Here is a 16,142-nt window from a genome sequence, read left to right as displayed (position 1 = left end):
GAGTCATGAGGATGCTTGTCAGGTCGATCAGCATGTTCACAGGAAGTACTGGAACTGACTGACTGTTGTTAGGGCGTGTCAGTGAGGAAAGTGAGGCCCTGTTCAGGCTAGGTATTAACATCGATCACAAGCTCTTCACATGGTCTTAAATGCCTCTTGTGGTCACTTGTGATTGCATTTTGTCAGTAACAAGGTTGCCAAAAGCAATCAGACGAGCCCAAAACTAGCCAATACCAAGTGTTTATATGTATTTATGTATATATAAGCGTTTATATGTACATTATATATAATGTTTTTGGCTGTCAGATGACTTTTTTCTAATTAAACCATCAAACGCTCAGATTGGTTGATTTAAAGCTTTGCTCATAGTCACAAACGTTTTCTGTGTTTTCAGCAATAATGAAAAGAGAGTTTTGTTTGCATGCTTTCTGACCATTTGTGCGCTTGACTGTGTTAATATCACAATTCTGTCCAACAATCGGACGTTTTCTTTAACAGTGCTGTCTGACTCTACACACTCTGAGCTCTACACACTATTATAAATCCTCACATCACGACAAAATGTATTGTAATGCTTAGTGACATCACACGTTTTTTTTTCTTAATGAAGTAATATTAAAGATTTGAAGAGTCCAATTTGACACAAATATCCTACAGGGTGCTTTCGAAAAGTCAGGAACCAATGAGATTTAAACCACACATACTTAATTTCGTATTTCTTTGTATTTATATATATGTGCTCTACACGTTCATCCTGTGTGCATTTTCTCAGCCGCTGTTTCTTGGTTTTGCGGATGTTGCTCAACGTATTCAGATCGACATGTTTGCTTGATCACGTTTGCTTGACGTATTCCCGTCGGTTCCTGACTTCTCAGACATCCTGTAGTAGCACGCAGAGCTCGTGTTGAGACAGGAGGTCAGGAAGTGTGCATATGGGAGGAGATTTCTAAAAATTAACCCATTAAGTTCATCAACAGCATCTGTGTGAAAACCGTGAACCTGACAACACTGGTGATGAGAAGGTCTTCTTTTTCAACAAGTGATCTAAATGATCAGACGTTCACACTTGTAGTGGTCTGATCACACGAGATGCATCTTAATACCAAATCTGAACAGAGCCTGAGTGTGAGGTGATTATGACGGTCTCTGATTTATGCAGTGCTGAGACACGGAGAATTATCATTACGATGGCAGCATTTATTCAGTTCTCTCTCTCTCTCTCGCTCTCTCTTTTTCTCTCTCTCTGTCTTTCTTTCTCTCTTGTGCTCTCTCTCTCTTCTATCTCTCTCTTCTCTCTATCTCTCTCTGTCTTGCTCTCTCCCTCTCTTGCTCTCCCTCCCCCCATCTTCTCTCTCTCTCTCTCTCTCTCTCTCTCCCTCTTTCTCTGTCTTTCTCTCTCTCTGTCGTTCTGTCTTTCTCTCTCGCTCTCTCTGTCTTTCTCTCTCTCCCCCTCTCTGTGTCTTTCTCTGTCTTTCTCTCTATCTCTCTCTTTCTGTCTTGCTCTCTCTCTCCCTCCCTCTCTCTCTCTTTCTCTCCATCTCTCTCTCTCTCTTTCTCTCTCTCTCTCTCTCTATCTCTCTCACTCTCTCTCTAACTCTCTCTCTAACTCTCTCTCTGTCTTTCTCCCTCTCTCTCTCTCTCTCTCTCTCTCTCTCTTTCTCTCTCTCTCTCTCTTGCTCTGTCTCTGTCTTTCTCCTGGATTGATCGATCAGAGTGCTCTGTTCCTTTCTTCCTGTCCTACATCCTGCCAGCAATATTTATAGCCCTTTATCCCCACTGTCTGAGTTCTTACTTTATTCGTCTATGTCAGTGTTTCCCAAACTTGGACAAATGACAGTAGATCCATAGCCAAGTGATTTTTCTTGTCTGTGTGTCAGCATAGCGTTGGTTTATGTTCCAGTCATTGTGGAAAGGAAGAGCTCAGAGTGACTGTCTATAATATCTATATATTGTAGAGATGAAAGTGCAGATGTTGTGTTTGAGACATGGATGGAGCTGCTGGCTGAAAGAGGCTGTGACATGAATGTGTTCAGCATTCAGTAGTAGAATCATTTTCAGGATTAGTACAATGTGTTCATTTTGGACTACGTTTGAGTACATAACCACTAACGGTAAGTCTCTGCTGGATCTTTTATTGTCTTCGTCTCTTCTGCCTCCCTGTGGACATATCAAGCACATCGCTTGTGTTATATGATGTCATTTTCTATGATGTCATTTATTATTCAGTTGCAGGAACAAGGCTTAAATTAGATACTGATTTCTAGGGGGATCGTTAACCGAATGATGTTTTGGTTCAGGATCAGGGTCTGGATGTGACGTCTGGATATCAATTAGCCAACCCAGAAATCTCACACATGAGAGAGATTTGCATATTTCATTGCTGCTGCATGTAAACGTGATGAATGTGTGTTATCAGAGCTGAAACTCGTAATGTCTACCTCTTCAGGGAGTAAGAGACCCCTCAGGTGCCTCCATTGCTCTGTACACAGCTAAGCTGCACCACCCGAATAAAACAGGCAACCACGTGGTGCTCCAGGCTCTGTTCTACCTGCTGGACAGAGCGGTCGAGAGGTCAGTGCGAACCGTTTTATATTCATATACAGCCGTCATTTACAAGAAAATAAAAAGAGCTGCGTTTAGATTGTAGGATTGACATTTACTATACATTTAGGAATATACGCTAATAACAGCTCAGTATATTCACCTTTATGAATGCCAGCTACAGCTTAAAGCACACACACACTCACACACACTCACACACTCACACACATAGCTCCCAGTCGTAAGTGTTTAGTCTCTTGTTGCAGTTTCGAGACGCAGAGGAACGGCCTCGTCTTCATCTACGACATGGCCGGATCCAACTACACCAACTTCGAGCTGGACCTCAGTAAGAAGATCCTCAACCTGCTCAAGGTTACTTCCATTTTTCCTAAACTTTTAGACAAACACAGCAGCCATGAAGGACTGATTTGTAGGTGACTACAAAATTTAGTATTTATTATTTATTTGCAAGGAAAACGGCAATAAAACGCTCCAGCAAATGCTTCCAGCGTGTAGGCTTACTTAGAAAAAGATTAAAAGCCTTATCACTCCCTTTATTCGTATTCATTTGTTCATCTCCATGGTAATTTCAGGAGAAAACCCTAATGCAATTTACTTAATAAAATAAAAGTGATGGTAAGTTGAATACTTGGTATTGAATTATGTAATATTAATGAACTACCAGGTTATTATATTATGGGTTTCAAATCTACACTCCATGAAACATGTGGCGTACAGTTAGCGTTGTCTGAGGCTGTAACTTGTCTGCCCGTCTCGGTGTGTAGGGTGCGTTTCCTGCTCGGCTGAAGAAGGTGTTCATCGTCGGCGCTCCCGTCTGGTTCCGAGTGCCCTACAACCTGCTGAGCCTGCTGCTCAAGGAGAAGCTCAGAGAACGGGTACGTACACATCCAGCGTACTCAGAAGTGGACAAATCATCAGTTCATTAGCTACTCCACCAGAGAAAAGAGAAAGCACTAAAGTCTCATGCTTGCCAAAAGGAACAGTTAACTAAGCTAAAAAGCAGCGTCATGTATAATATAATATTATAATATCTCTGGTGATGAAGCATATCATATTTGCGCCCTCGGCAAAAAGGCAGAAGGTATACGGCTAACATTTCAGCTATAAGCTCTAGTGTTTTCTTAACAGACGTAAAGATGTTATTTGAGTCTGCTGTATTTAAACTGTTTTTTTCCCCCTAATCCCTTCATATTACAGATCCTGGGAATACTGCATCACACGTGACCACTATAGACACACGTGACCACTATAGACACACGTGACCACTATAGACACACGTAACCACTAAAGAAACAACTGATTACTGTAGCCACACGTGACCACTATAGACACACGTGACCACTAAAGTAACAATTGATTACTATAGACACACATGACCACTATAGACACACGTGACCACTAAAGAAACAATTGATTACTATAGACACATGTGACCACTAGACACACGTGACCATTAGACACGTGACCACTATAGCCACACGTGACCACTAAAGAAACAATTGATTACTGCAGCCATACGTGACCACTATAGCCTCACGTGACCACTAAAGAAACAATTGATTACTGCAGCCATACGTGACCACTATAGCCTCACGTGACCACTAAAGAAACAATTGATTACTGTAGCCACACGTGACCACTATAGCCATACATGACCACTATAGACACACGTGACCACTAAAGAAACAATTCATTACTATAGACACACGTGACCACTATAGCCATACATGACCACTATAGACACACGTGACCACTAAAGAAACAATTCATTACTATAGACACACGTGACCACTAAAGTAACAATTGATTACTGTAGCCACACGTGACCACTATAGACACACGTGACCACTAAAGAAACAATTGATTACTATAGACACACGTGACCACTATAGCCACACGTGACCACTATAGACACATATAACCACTATAGCCACACGTGACCACTATAGCCACACGTGACCACTATAGACACACGTGACTACTATAGACACATATGAACAGTATATACACACGTGACCACTAAAGAAACAATTGATTACTATAGGCACACATGACTACCATAGACACATTTGTAGGGCTGTCACAATTACTCGATTAAATTCGACTACCCGATTAAAAAAAAAAAAATCCTGGCTTACAATTTACTATTTCGAGTATCTGGTAAAATGGCGGAGACACGACAGTGCACAGATGAGGGTCCGTACGACAAATGACAAAGAATGTCAGAAGTGTTGGAGCACTTTACATTAGATGTGAAAAATAATGCTGTTGTCTGCCGTCACTGCAAAAATGAACTCAAATACCATAACAGCACATCTTCAATGCTGCAGCACCTGAAAAGGAGACATCCAGGTTTCACAGATCCACCACCAGACACAGCACGGCAAATTCACTACTAGATAGATAGTAAATAAATTTAAATAATCTTAACTTGCACACCCGTTATAAGCACAAGCCCCAAAATGTATGACGTGTATGATTATACATCGCATCGCATTCTGAAAGCCCACTTAAACGCCCGTCAGAGCGCACAATTTAATAGAAACTAGTTAGAAATGATAATCATCTCTAACCAAATTACTGTGAAGTAAACTTGAATACGTCAGTATTTTTCCAAATGTGCACATTACTGTTCATCGCATGTTTCATAATAAGGTCAAAACTCCTGCTTTGAGTTTGCATGTTTCTGTGGTTACTCATCACACAAATCAAGGAATTATAATCACTGTAGCATTTCTATCGTAAAACAGTGGTCAAATGTCAAATATTGAGTGAAAGAACCTTTGAAATTATATATAGTTTGGCGAGATTAAATTATCACTGAAGTCTATTTTTGTGAATTAGAAAAAAATCTGATTACTCAGTTAATCTTCAAAATAATCGTCAAATTATTATAATCGACAGTGACCGCCCTACACACTTGACCACTATAGAAACAACTGATTACTATAGGCACATATGACTACCATATGTGCTGAAAGAATATAATATAAGCATCACATATCTATTTGAATAATTTTATTGATCAAATTCAACTTTTATTGGTCACACACACAGCCATACACAGTACGACGTGCAGTGAAATGTTTTTACGACTGTCAGGTGACAGAAGAGGCTAAAGTAAAATCAACAATGGGGATCGAAAGTTGGCATAGACTTAAATGAAAAGATGTTGATTTTTGTTGTGTGTGCTTTTTTTTGTTTTTGTTTTTTGGCAAAAGTCAATAGAAAGTAAGAGTTTTTCCTTCTCAGGTTGTTGTATGAGTGAAGTTTAAAAAAAAAAAAAAATAAATAAAAACTGATCAGCTTTTTAAATTTTCTTGAAAACACAAGTGCAAGCAGCTCTTTTATTTCGTTTGTTATCCACCTGCAGGTCCAGATGGTGAAGATGACCGATCTACTTCAGCACCTTCCCAGAAACTGCCTGCCCGAGCACCTGGGTGGCTGCTTGCCTCTGGACGTCCATGGCTGGAACCAGCGTCTGCTGGCCGAGCAGAACGGCCGCGTGGATCCTGTCGATGAACTTCTGGGCGTCCCGCTGGCGACCTCAGCGGTACACACGCCAGGCCCGGACGCTATGCGACTCCCCGAGTTCACAGCTCACGTGGCTCGGGCGCAGCGAAGCGGAATTTACCACGAGTACGAAGAGCTCCGTAAAGAGCCGCCGTCCGGGACCTTCCACTGTGCCCTGTGAGTACAGCAGCTCAACAAAGCCTAGTCTGATCAACAGCACGTGGTTAACGAATATGGGTTTAACCAATACGGCTAGTCTATAACCAGTACGGCACATTGTATTTTTATTTTACAAAGCGTGGAATAATTGTAAATATTTCTAAATAATTCAGTAAAGGAATCAATCCAATTATTAGCAAAGTATAGGAATTATGTATAAAATGTTTAGCATGTGTAGTCTTTGGCAGTCCTATATCTGCCCTTATAAATGATCTCAGTTACACACTGATGAGCCCTGAGTTTAGATTTACTTCTATCACTCTCACTGATTTCTTCCATTTATTTGATGGTACCTTATTTTTCTATGGAGGAAAGTATCTCTTTTTAATGGGACTCACTGGGTGCTTTGCACATCCTCAGGGCTCCGTACAACCAGGAGAAGAATCGTTACGGTGATGTCCCGTGTCTTGATCAAACACGTGTACGTTTGAAAGCCAGGAGGAATGAGGTTTGTAAAGAACTGAAAGCTTTTACCTTGAATTTTTTTCAATCCAGCGTGCCTTTGGTTTAGTGAGAGATTCATCCTATATTCTCTTTACAGAGATTGGACTACATCAATGCCAGCTTCATGGACGGCTACAAACAGAGGAACGCATACATCGGAACTCAAGGTACAACAGAAAAACTGTTCAGTATGTGACGCTAGAAGTTTGTCTGCGGCTTTAGCGAGGCGTTCTGGTCGTGCGATTAGTTTAAAATTGGGCTTTAAAAAAAAATTGTGCCTGTGCACAGGGCCGCTGGAGAAAACCTATAACGATTTCTGGAGGATGGTGTGGGAGCAAAACGTGCTAGTCATCGTCATGACAACAAGGTGAGATATGAGTCAGATGACAAAAACATGAAGGGCTTCTGAGGGGACGGAGCCTCGCAGTTGTGTATTATTTCAGAGAAAAATGTTTGATCTAATGACAGCGCTTAACTTTCCAGGCGGTTGTGTAGGATGTGTGGTTTCAATGATCTGTGAATTGGGTAACTAACATGGCTCTGTGTGTGTGTGTGTGTGTGTGTGTGTGTGTGTGTAGGACAGACGAGGGCGGCAGGAAGAAGTGTGGACAGTACTGGCCTCTGCAGGAAGGAGGACAGGAAGTTTATGGACACATAGCTGTGGTTACCCAGAGAGTGGACAACCATTCCCATTACAATCAGACCATTCTAGAGCTGCATAACACAGAGGTAACACACACACACACACACACACACACACTGAGGTGGAGGGAGGAAGAGCAGTAGAGGAGTGAAGCATTAGAGTACTTTATTTCCTTTGTTCTTTGGATCTCAGGAATTCAGGCTCATTTGTGTAACGTTTATAACGTCTGTTTTTGTTATAAACGTTGGAAAAACTAATGTGTGACAAGCTGGAAATAATCAGCAGATCATTCAGTAAAACAGTAAGTACACAGGAAAGCTTTGATGCGTTCATGTGAAGCTTTTTGATTAATTGCTCTGAAAGACTGAGAGGTTCAGAGATTTAACCTAAGTGTGTGTGGGGGAAAAAAAACAACACACACATATATACACACACAAGAACTACTATAAGCGAGGAAGAAAAAACATTTTGGGTGTGCTGTTCTTGGGAAGTAACTGTGATGGGCTGGTGTGATGGATCAGAGCGACCGTTATGACGTTTTAACTGTGTTTTATTCCTCTAATGTCACAGTGATTTGCTAACGCTAACTATTTTATGTATTGAAGAAAGCGTAATACTTTTTCAATCTTGTTATAGAACGCCCAAGAAGCTAGTTAACTCCTCTTAAGCAGCTCTAATCATTCGTTCTCTTACCAACGTGTCTTTGTTCTCTCTTTGAGTTGATAAGACAAAAAAAATGCAGCGTAACATTATAGAGAAATGGAAAAAACCTCTCAGTTCTCTATCCTGAAGACTTTCCCGTGTCGGAAAACAGCTACAGTTGCAGCTCTACTGCTGCATTCGACTAGATTGTAACTCGTAATACACAAAGAAAAAGGAATTCCTGCTTGGGAACTCTGGATGGTCACTTCAACCCCGAGTTCAGCAAGTGACGTCAAATCAACATGGCCGCTCACAGCATGAACAGTAAACAAAGCAGCATTTCGTACCTTTAAATGAGTTACACTGTATATACAGGTATTTGCTTTAAATCAGCCAACATACAGCTTGATAAATCTATCACACTGACTGTACAGTTCTCTGTTTTGAAGAGAAAAATATACATCACTCATCACAGTTCCTTAACACAGCTGCTAAACATTCCTCCAAAAGCTGCTAAACATATTTTTATATATATAACGTCTATATCTCTGTATACTAGACTAAAATACAACTATACTAGATGGTATTTTATTTTATTTTTCTATTTTATTTCATTATATTCTGCTTTATTGTATTGTTTTATTACGTATCACTGTTGCATTGTGGGACGAGGCACTAAGGAAAAACATTTCACTACATTAATACATCATGTATGTAATATGTATATGACAAATAAAGAACCTTGAACCTTGAAGAGTTAGCTGGCTAGCGTGTTGTTAACAAAAGACAAACACAAAGAGTTTGTCATTTTTTTTCCCCCCACTTTTTAGCTTAAACACAGGAAGTTCGAAAATCACGTAGTTCACATAGACTTCCGAAGTCGAATGCAGCTTACATTTGATTGTTACAAAGCTCTGATACTGGATACTCCTTCCAAAAATGCAAAATAAATCATTGTCTCCTGTCTACGTAAGTTGTTACTACAGAAAATATAATGTATCAGGAAAAGCCTTGCAGTCTGAACCAAACCAATCAGAATGGAGAACTGTGCTATAATGTAAAATATGTATGTCTCATTCTGTTAACCGTGAACGTGTTCTTTAGGGAAACACATCCATTTTTGACATGTTTGATATAGTCTGATGTAGTTACATGAAGTTCATGTAAATCGATGCTAAATACATTGGCTTTCCTGGATGTTTCTTTGCTTCTGTTCTTGTCAGACGTGCGAGCAGAGGCAGGTGAGCCACTTTCAGTTCCTGAGCTGGCCCGACTACGGCGTCCCCTCCTCAGCGCTCTCTCTGCTCGACTTCCTGAGCACGGTGAAGAGACAGCAGAAGAGGGCAGTGAAAGCTCTGGGCTCACAGTGGAGAGGTCATCACCTGGGTCCACCGATGGTTGTCCACTGCAGCGCAGGCATCGGCAGGACTGGTAAATGATGGCACCTTAATGTGTTCGTTGCGTATCGTTCAAAATGATCTCAACCTGCATCGGGCGTTTCCTCAATACATAAAGAAATGGACACCGTTCCGTTTGAGACGGTGTGTAGTGGAATGATATATCAGAGATACTGTTGGTACGTGATGTGTTCATGACTGGCTGAGTAAGACATTGCTTCCAGTCTCCTTTGGAATCAAAGTTTATACTGTGGATTTATGAATTGCAGGTTTCTGTGAGTTTATCTCCTCTTTCAAAGCTAGAAATAACAAGGCCCTTGACACATATTTGTTATTTAAACTCATCTATTCATGGAATTTGATCTCACTTCCCAAGAAAAGAGAAATTAGGATGAAAAGAGAAATAAAACATAGAACAGCCTTTAACTAGCTAAATATGGTTTAAGCTAATATTGGAGAGCTACTTGCTAACAGTAACTGGTTTGAGAAGCCATGATAAAGTTAGGGGGAAAGGATCACTGGCTTAATATTTCATTATACTGATTTACTGAGTCGTGAGTCTAGTACACTCCTATCTGTAAACACACACTGTGCATTCCAGTGTTGTGTGACTGCAGTGTGTTAGACCTGTGTCCAGCATCAGTTAGCATTCAGTGTTTGCATTTGAATGAGCAAAGCAAGCAGCTTTAGTGACTTTGAATGAACATGATGCTGGGTGTACACTGGAATTCTACCATCTTCCAAACAGCTGTCGTTTTTAGGTACGCACAAGCGTTCAAGCGTTTTGTCATGAATGGTGCAAAAAAAAGCCCACTGCTTACAGTATACCACTTTCAGATCTTTGTTTCGAATGGGCTACAACAGCTGGAGACAATCTCAGGTCAGTGTTGAGAGCAAAAACACAAAAAAGTATATCTTCAGCTGGTCCAGGAACATCATGATGAAGCAAGACTCAGAAACATGAGTCCATGGGGTCATCATGTGTGGTGTGAACAGGCCAGTGATGGTGAATATTTTCCTGTCACACATTAGGATCACGGATACTCAGTGAAGAACATCTGATCAGCATGATGGATATAAGCACTGCTGCTGAGTTCATAAGTTTATTCCTATTCAGATAGACACTTGCAGCATGCAGTCAAATGTGTCTCATGCTGCATTCAACTAAAGGCCATACCTTGTAATTACCCAGCCTCTGACCAGGAAAAAACAAAGAAAACGCCCGCTCTATTCGAACTTCCTACTCAGGAAATCTCGACGTCTCCTCAACTCAGTAACTGACATTGAATCAACATGGCTGCTCACAGCATTGACAGTAAATACAGCAGCACTTCTTAACTTTACACTGTACACTCCTGGGCAAAAAAAAACATGGGCCAAGCCCAAAATGGCAATATATTACTTTTAAGTTTTTAATGGTCTTAACAACAAATCATTGGTCAGGAAATAAGCAAGAATTAAACAAATAGATAAAGGAAGTTAGTATGCGAGAGCTCTTCCCTTTAGTTTCTTTAAATGTTTAAGTCTTGTGGCTCTTGATGGGCTGCATCAGGTGCGGCAGATAACCAAATAATCACTAATCTTTTAAGAAAAAAACATCCCAGAAGATATTTTTGGAAAATTTTGTACACGCAGACACGTGTTAGTTTGAATTTTACATCAAACATTTTAATCATTATCATGATTTTACCTTTGCATACAAGAAGACTGTAGAAGTGAATTTCCCTGTTTCTAGTTTTTCCCCAAACAAACAGTTCACTGCAGCAAAAGGAAACCAGCAAGTGGAGGCACAGGAGCTCTCAGGAGTGCATTTGTTTCATTCCTGCTCATTTTCTCACCAGTGATTTTGGTTTACAGGAATGAACTTCATCATGTTGTAGTATGTTACTAATGAGTAACATTACACAATACAACTTAAATTTTTAACATTAAGTGTTTTTACAGCAAGCTGATTTGACTAGCAATGTTACGAGTATTCTAAAAATTACAGTTTGCATTTTACAAACTGCCAGCTGCCCTCAAACACTCATTTATATTGCATGTTCTTTTATAAACTCAAACATTTATATCATAGTTATGTCAAATGTTAGCTTTTAATATCTGCATTCAACAAGAAGTTAAAGTCTGGCAGCTTAGCAAACCTAAAATCTAAAAGGTTCTGCTGATTGGGTTTTGGGATGGGAAGTTATTCTGTACAGTAGGCTACCTTCGACAAGCATATTATCAGGATGTCACTGTTTTCGTGGTGAATTTGACAGCTGGTGGAGATGCCAAGTGAAGAAAAACAACAAAACCTTTAGAAAATACCAAAATCCAGACCTCGTTGTCCTCATAGCTAATTACAGTCTCGATGATAACGTACAACATCATGTCATGTCATCAAATGGTGGCAGACTCAGGATCATAAACCATAGTGTGTATTGTTTCATCTACGTGGTACATATTCCTGCTCAATGCAGAGACTGTTTATGCCACTTGACATGCTAATGAATACGTACAGTATGTGTAGCTAATCAACTGGCAACTATACGTACATAAGGCACAGTTTATTCTCTCAATCATATAGAAATGTTTGACTGTTTTTTTTTTTTTAGGTACGTTTTGTGCTTTGGACATCTGTCTGTCCCAGCTGCAGGACGTTGGGACACTGAACGTGTACCAGACGGTGAGGCGTATGAGAACGCAGCGCGCCTTCAGCATTCAGACACCCGAACAGTATTATTTCTGCCACACTGCCATCCTTGAGCACGCCCAGCGTAACGGACAGGCCACCTCTAATCAGTGAGAGACAGAGCCTGTCAGTGGCTCGGTCGGTAATGGGAATTTTTAAACATTTGCCACGGACCCCCCCATGTCTCCCTGACATTCACTCCAAGCACAGTATTTTTTGACTGTTGTAAAATTGCTGATGTGTTAAAAAAAAAAAAAAAAAAAAAAAAAAAAAAAAAAAGAAAAAGTGCCACCGTAATAGCAATCATAGCCAATGCTGTTTTGCCATGAGGCCTAAATCTCTGCTGAAGATCCAGCTGAAGACTCAGTAAGATCATGTGTCTTGTAGCTAATCAGTAACGCTGTATCAATCAGAAGTGTTCACAATTTGGTTGAATGTTCATAAGTTCTCAAGAACCAGTAAGCTGACAGTTCATAAAGTGTAGCCGTCTAATCAAACGATGTCAAAAATAAATGGTTTTATCCCATCGGGTTTGAATTTACACTCAGCAAAAAGGCAGCAATTATTAATAACAAAGTAGAACAGAAAATCTGCTTGAACAAGAGAGTGGACTTTCAATTCATTTTGACCGCAGCTCAGTTAAGGGACCTGTGCTGATTTATTCCGACAGAAAATATCACCACTGAATTAGTCTAACGCTTCAAAAGTACTCGTTATTTTCCTTTTGACTACGACTTCACACTGGACGCAGCGTGTTGGGCCTCTGTCCTGTTAGAGTCCAGCAGGCTGAAGTCTCAACCTACATTTACTGTATTTAACAATATGAATATGTAGCACTATTCACAAATGGACTGCTTCCCACAGTTACCCATGGTAAATATATACGTTGTCTGGGTTTTCTATTAGCTTTTATATTTATATTCGAAACTAGCTCCACTGTACATTGTCCATAGGAAACAGTGGGCCTCATTTATCAATCTTTTAGTAAAGTTGTGTGTAAATGTTTGTGTAAGACAAACCGAAATAAAAATTTCTGCCGGATTTATAAACTTTTCAGAAACGCTGATTTTCTTCATACTCACATGTGTATGTTGTTGAACGCCAAACATAGCAGGCGTGTGCACGGCACAGCTGATTTGCATTTGCTGACGCCCACAAAACTCCATAAAAGGCGAAGCTCGCAGCGCTGAAATGACGAGTAAGCGACAAAAAAAGACTTTCTCAGAGGTAGAAGTGGAAGTTATTTTGAGTCCCGTCTATGCCAATAAAAATACACACTTTTCAGCACCTGAAAAGGACAAAGTCGAGAACTGAATTACAGAAAAAGGTGAATTTGATATGAATGAAGTGAGGTGAAAAGAAAATGGCTTGAAAATATATTTGAATATATCTCCTGTACCCAGGTGTTCATGGACAAGAAGCACATCTCGTAGGATAATTTTTTTTTTTAATTCAAAGCAAGGCGTCTCGTCGAATGTTGACCAGAAATCCCTCACACACCAACGCACCCTCCCTGATGCCATGTCATAGGAAGCCTGATGTTGGCTCTCAGAACACTAGGGAGTAAACGGCACATTGCAGCTTGAGACGTACCAGATCGGTCACTTATCAGTCACTCAGTGCTGCCTCTAATAAAGTGTTGCACAGAATTAAAAGAACGCGCCTACTGTTTAAATTTGACGTTATAATCCGTATATAAAAGTCCAGTAATCCATGCAACTGATATGATTTGAAGCGGATCAGCCGAGGTTTACGTTAGTTCATCATCTTGTGCGTAAATTTACACACATTCAGAAGCACGAGTAGGATATACTCGTACGAACGATTTACAAGTATCCAGCTTGATAAATGAGACCCAGATGTTTGTACCAGTGGATTTATGAAATGGATTTGTTTTGTTTACTGAACACCTTCTCTTCAGTGTCTGTGAGATTATTTTAACATGCGATGAAGCTGCAGCAAGTTGTCTAAACTCGTTCTTTTCCTACGCTTCATTTCACAGTAGTGCTGCGGATGAACCTCCCTTGCTTATTATGATTAGCAAATACTGAATGGTTATTGAAAGTGTTTCAATTTTCAAACAATATTAGACCATGACACTTTTGTTTTGGATTTTTTTTTTTTTTTTTTTTAACTACATGAACAATTTAGACCTTTAGACCAATTTGAGTTTGTATTTACCATTTGCATTAAACATCATTTCACCAGCAGAGCTGAAAAGTAGAAAGATTAAAAATATATATATTTTCAAATTCCATTTAAATGATAAACAGACATTTCCCACCTATTTTCCTGCTATATTTCATTTCGGATTATTTCAGCTTCATGAGGTCCTGCCGTATTTTGGTTTATGTGCTCAGACACTAACAGCAGGCCCTAAATATAGGCCAAATATATCACAGACTGCAAATGATCACATCAGAAATCAGCAAGGCAAAAAAAAAAATAACCTGCTGTACGTCCAATTATCCAAACACGTCTGGTGCACTCATAATTAGAATATGAATGTGTACAAAGTATGATTATGTGGAAGAAAAATGAAATAATAGAAAATAACAGTCTGTACCGTAAGCATGTACGCCTGTTGTGTCATTTTTAAATTCAGCATCCCGAGTAAAAGTGTCAGTGTCTAATCTTTTCGAGCTCGCTGCATAAAACATGTCCTGTCTGGCATTTTGATGGTTTGAACGACAACTAAATTGCAGGTGATGTAGTCGAAAATGTGAAGGTTTTTTTTTTTTTTTTTTTTAAATGTGACAGACAATGTAAATACTGTTCTGAGCTGATAGTCAGTATTTTCATTATCTGGCACTAAGCTGTGTTTTTACAGCCTGTAGGCATCTTTTTTTACAGTGTGGGAGAGTTGTTTTTCCTTTACAAATTCCACTCGACCGCTTTGGAGCTCTTATGGGATTGGACAGCGACTGCATTGCACTCCATCTCCGGCTTCTGCTTTGCTTCTTTGGGCCGGATGTACTCGCTGATATAAAACACCCCTTTTACTGTGGTTTGTAGATGCTGTTGCTTAAATTACTGACGTAAAAGTATCGCTTATTTCTCACATCTCTGTATAACCATATGAAAGCACTTTCAGTCAGGTGTTCACTATGTGCATTCACTGTATCTGCAGACGTTGTGTAACAAAACAGGACTAAAACACCACATATTCCATAGCTGATATAACGTTTTATACTGTGGTGTGATAAATGCAGTTAGTTGTAAAATGACCGATGTGCAAAATTAGACAGTGTTCCCTGTTAATCATCTGTTTTTGTCGTTCACGGTTGTAACTGCGATACTTGTCATGTTTCGTAATATCATGTATTTTGTTCTTGGGTATGTAAACCATTGCTACTCAATTCATATTGAATTTGCTTGTAGTGAAGCGTCTTGTAAACACTTGTATGGACGCGTATGAAAGTATAGAAATATAGAAGTTCTTCAAACAATGGACACAAAAATTAACCAACTTTATTTTTCTATTATACTCAACAAACTACTTCATTTGCAAATAGCTACTTATATTTTTTCTCATTCTGTAACATGTTTGTTTGTTTGATTTTTATGGTCATGTAATCAAAGTATATAATCGATAGTGCCATGCCATGCTGTCCGCTTCTACATGTCGAACACTTGAATTTAGGACCAAGTACTTTTGATTCGAAGGAGAATGTGTAATATGAGGCTGTGCTGAAATGTGGCGTGGAGAGCGAAGTCCTGTACCCTGATTCAGGGACAAGTGGACTCTTGTAAACTAAGAATTCCAAGTTACTGTTAAAAAAAAAAAGAAAAAGAAATTAAACAGAGATATCATTTCATCATACTGAGCCTTTGTTTACTTTTTCACAGTACATACCTGCATATTATTTCTCACGGTTTGTCGTAAGATAAGTTCAGTCATGTCCATAAATATATGGACGTTCACAAAGTTACACTTATTTCAACTTTTTTAGCATTCACATGATTTAGATGTACAACCTTTTTAAATTAAAGCTAAAAGTCACTGCACTGCACTTTGAGCTCATACACTTTATTTAATTTTAACTCCAAT

At 39.6% G+C, this 16,142-nt stretch overlaps 1 protein-coding gene across 1 annotated transcript in view; it reads left to right on the top strand.

Moving 5' to 3' along the window:
• The window catches only part of ptpn9a (protein tyrosine phosphatase non-receptor type 9a), a 32,264-nt gene extending 16,352 nt beyond the window's left edge, over positions 1 to 15,912 (top strand). The window contains exons 4-13 of the mRNA XM_034307350.2: positions 2,447 to 2,571; positions 2,808 to 2,913; positions 3,327 to 3,437; positions 5,936 to 6,252; positions 6,655 to 6,742; positions 6,836 to 6,905; positions 7,027 to 7,105; positions 7,317 to 7,467; positions 9,247 to 9,454; positions 12,015 to 15,912. Coding sequence (XP_034163241.2) covers positions 2,447 to 2,571; positions 2,808 to 2,913; positions 3,327 to 3,437; positions 5,936 to 6,252; positions 6,655 to 6,742; positions 6,836 to 6,905; positions 7,027 to 7,105; positions 7,317 to 7,467; positions 9,247 to 9,454; positions 12,015 to 12,205 — 1,446 coding nt within the window. The 3' untranslated portion in view covers positions 12,206 to 15,912. The remainder of the gene's footprint in view (positions 1 to 2,446; positions 2,572 to 2,807; positions 2,914 to 3,326; positions 3,438 to 5,935; positions 6,253 to 6,654; positions 6,743 to 6,835; positions 6,906 to 7,026; positions 7,106 to 7,316; positions 7,468 to 9,246; positions 9,455 to 12,014) is intronic.
• The last annotated feature ends 230 nt before the right edge of the window (positions 15,913 to 16,142 follow it).

Source organism: Pangasianodon hypophthalmus, chromosome 9 (genome assembly GCF_027358585.1).
Source record: "Pangasianodon hypophthalmus isolate fPanHyp1 chromosome 9, fPanHyp1.pri, whole genome shotgun sequence".
NCBI classification, from domain to species: domain Eukaryota; kingdom Metazoa; phylum Chordata; class Actinopteri; order Siluriformes; family Pangasiidae; genus Pangasianodon; species Pangasianodon hypophthalmus.
Note: the sequence above shows the minus strand (reverse complement) of the source record. Positions and strands in the feature narration are given on the sequence as shown.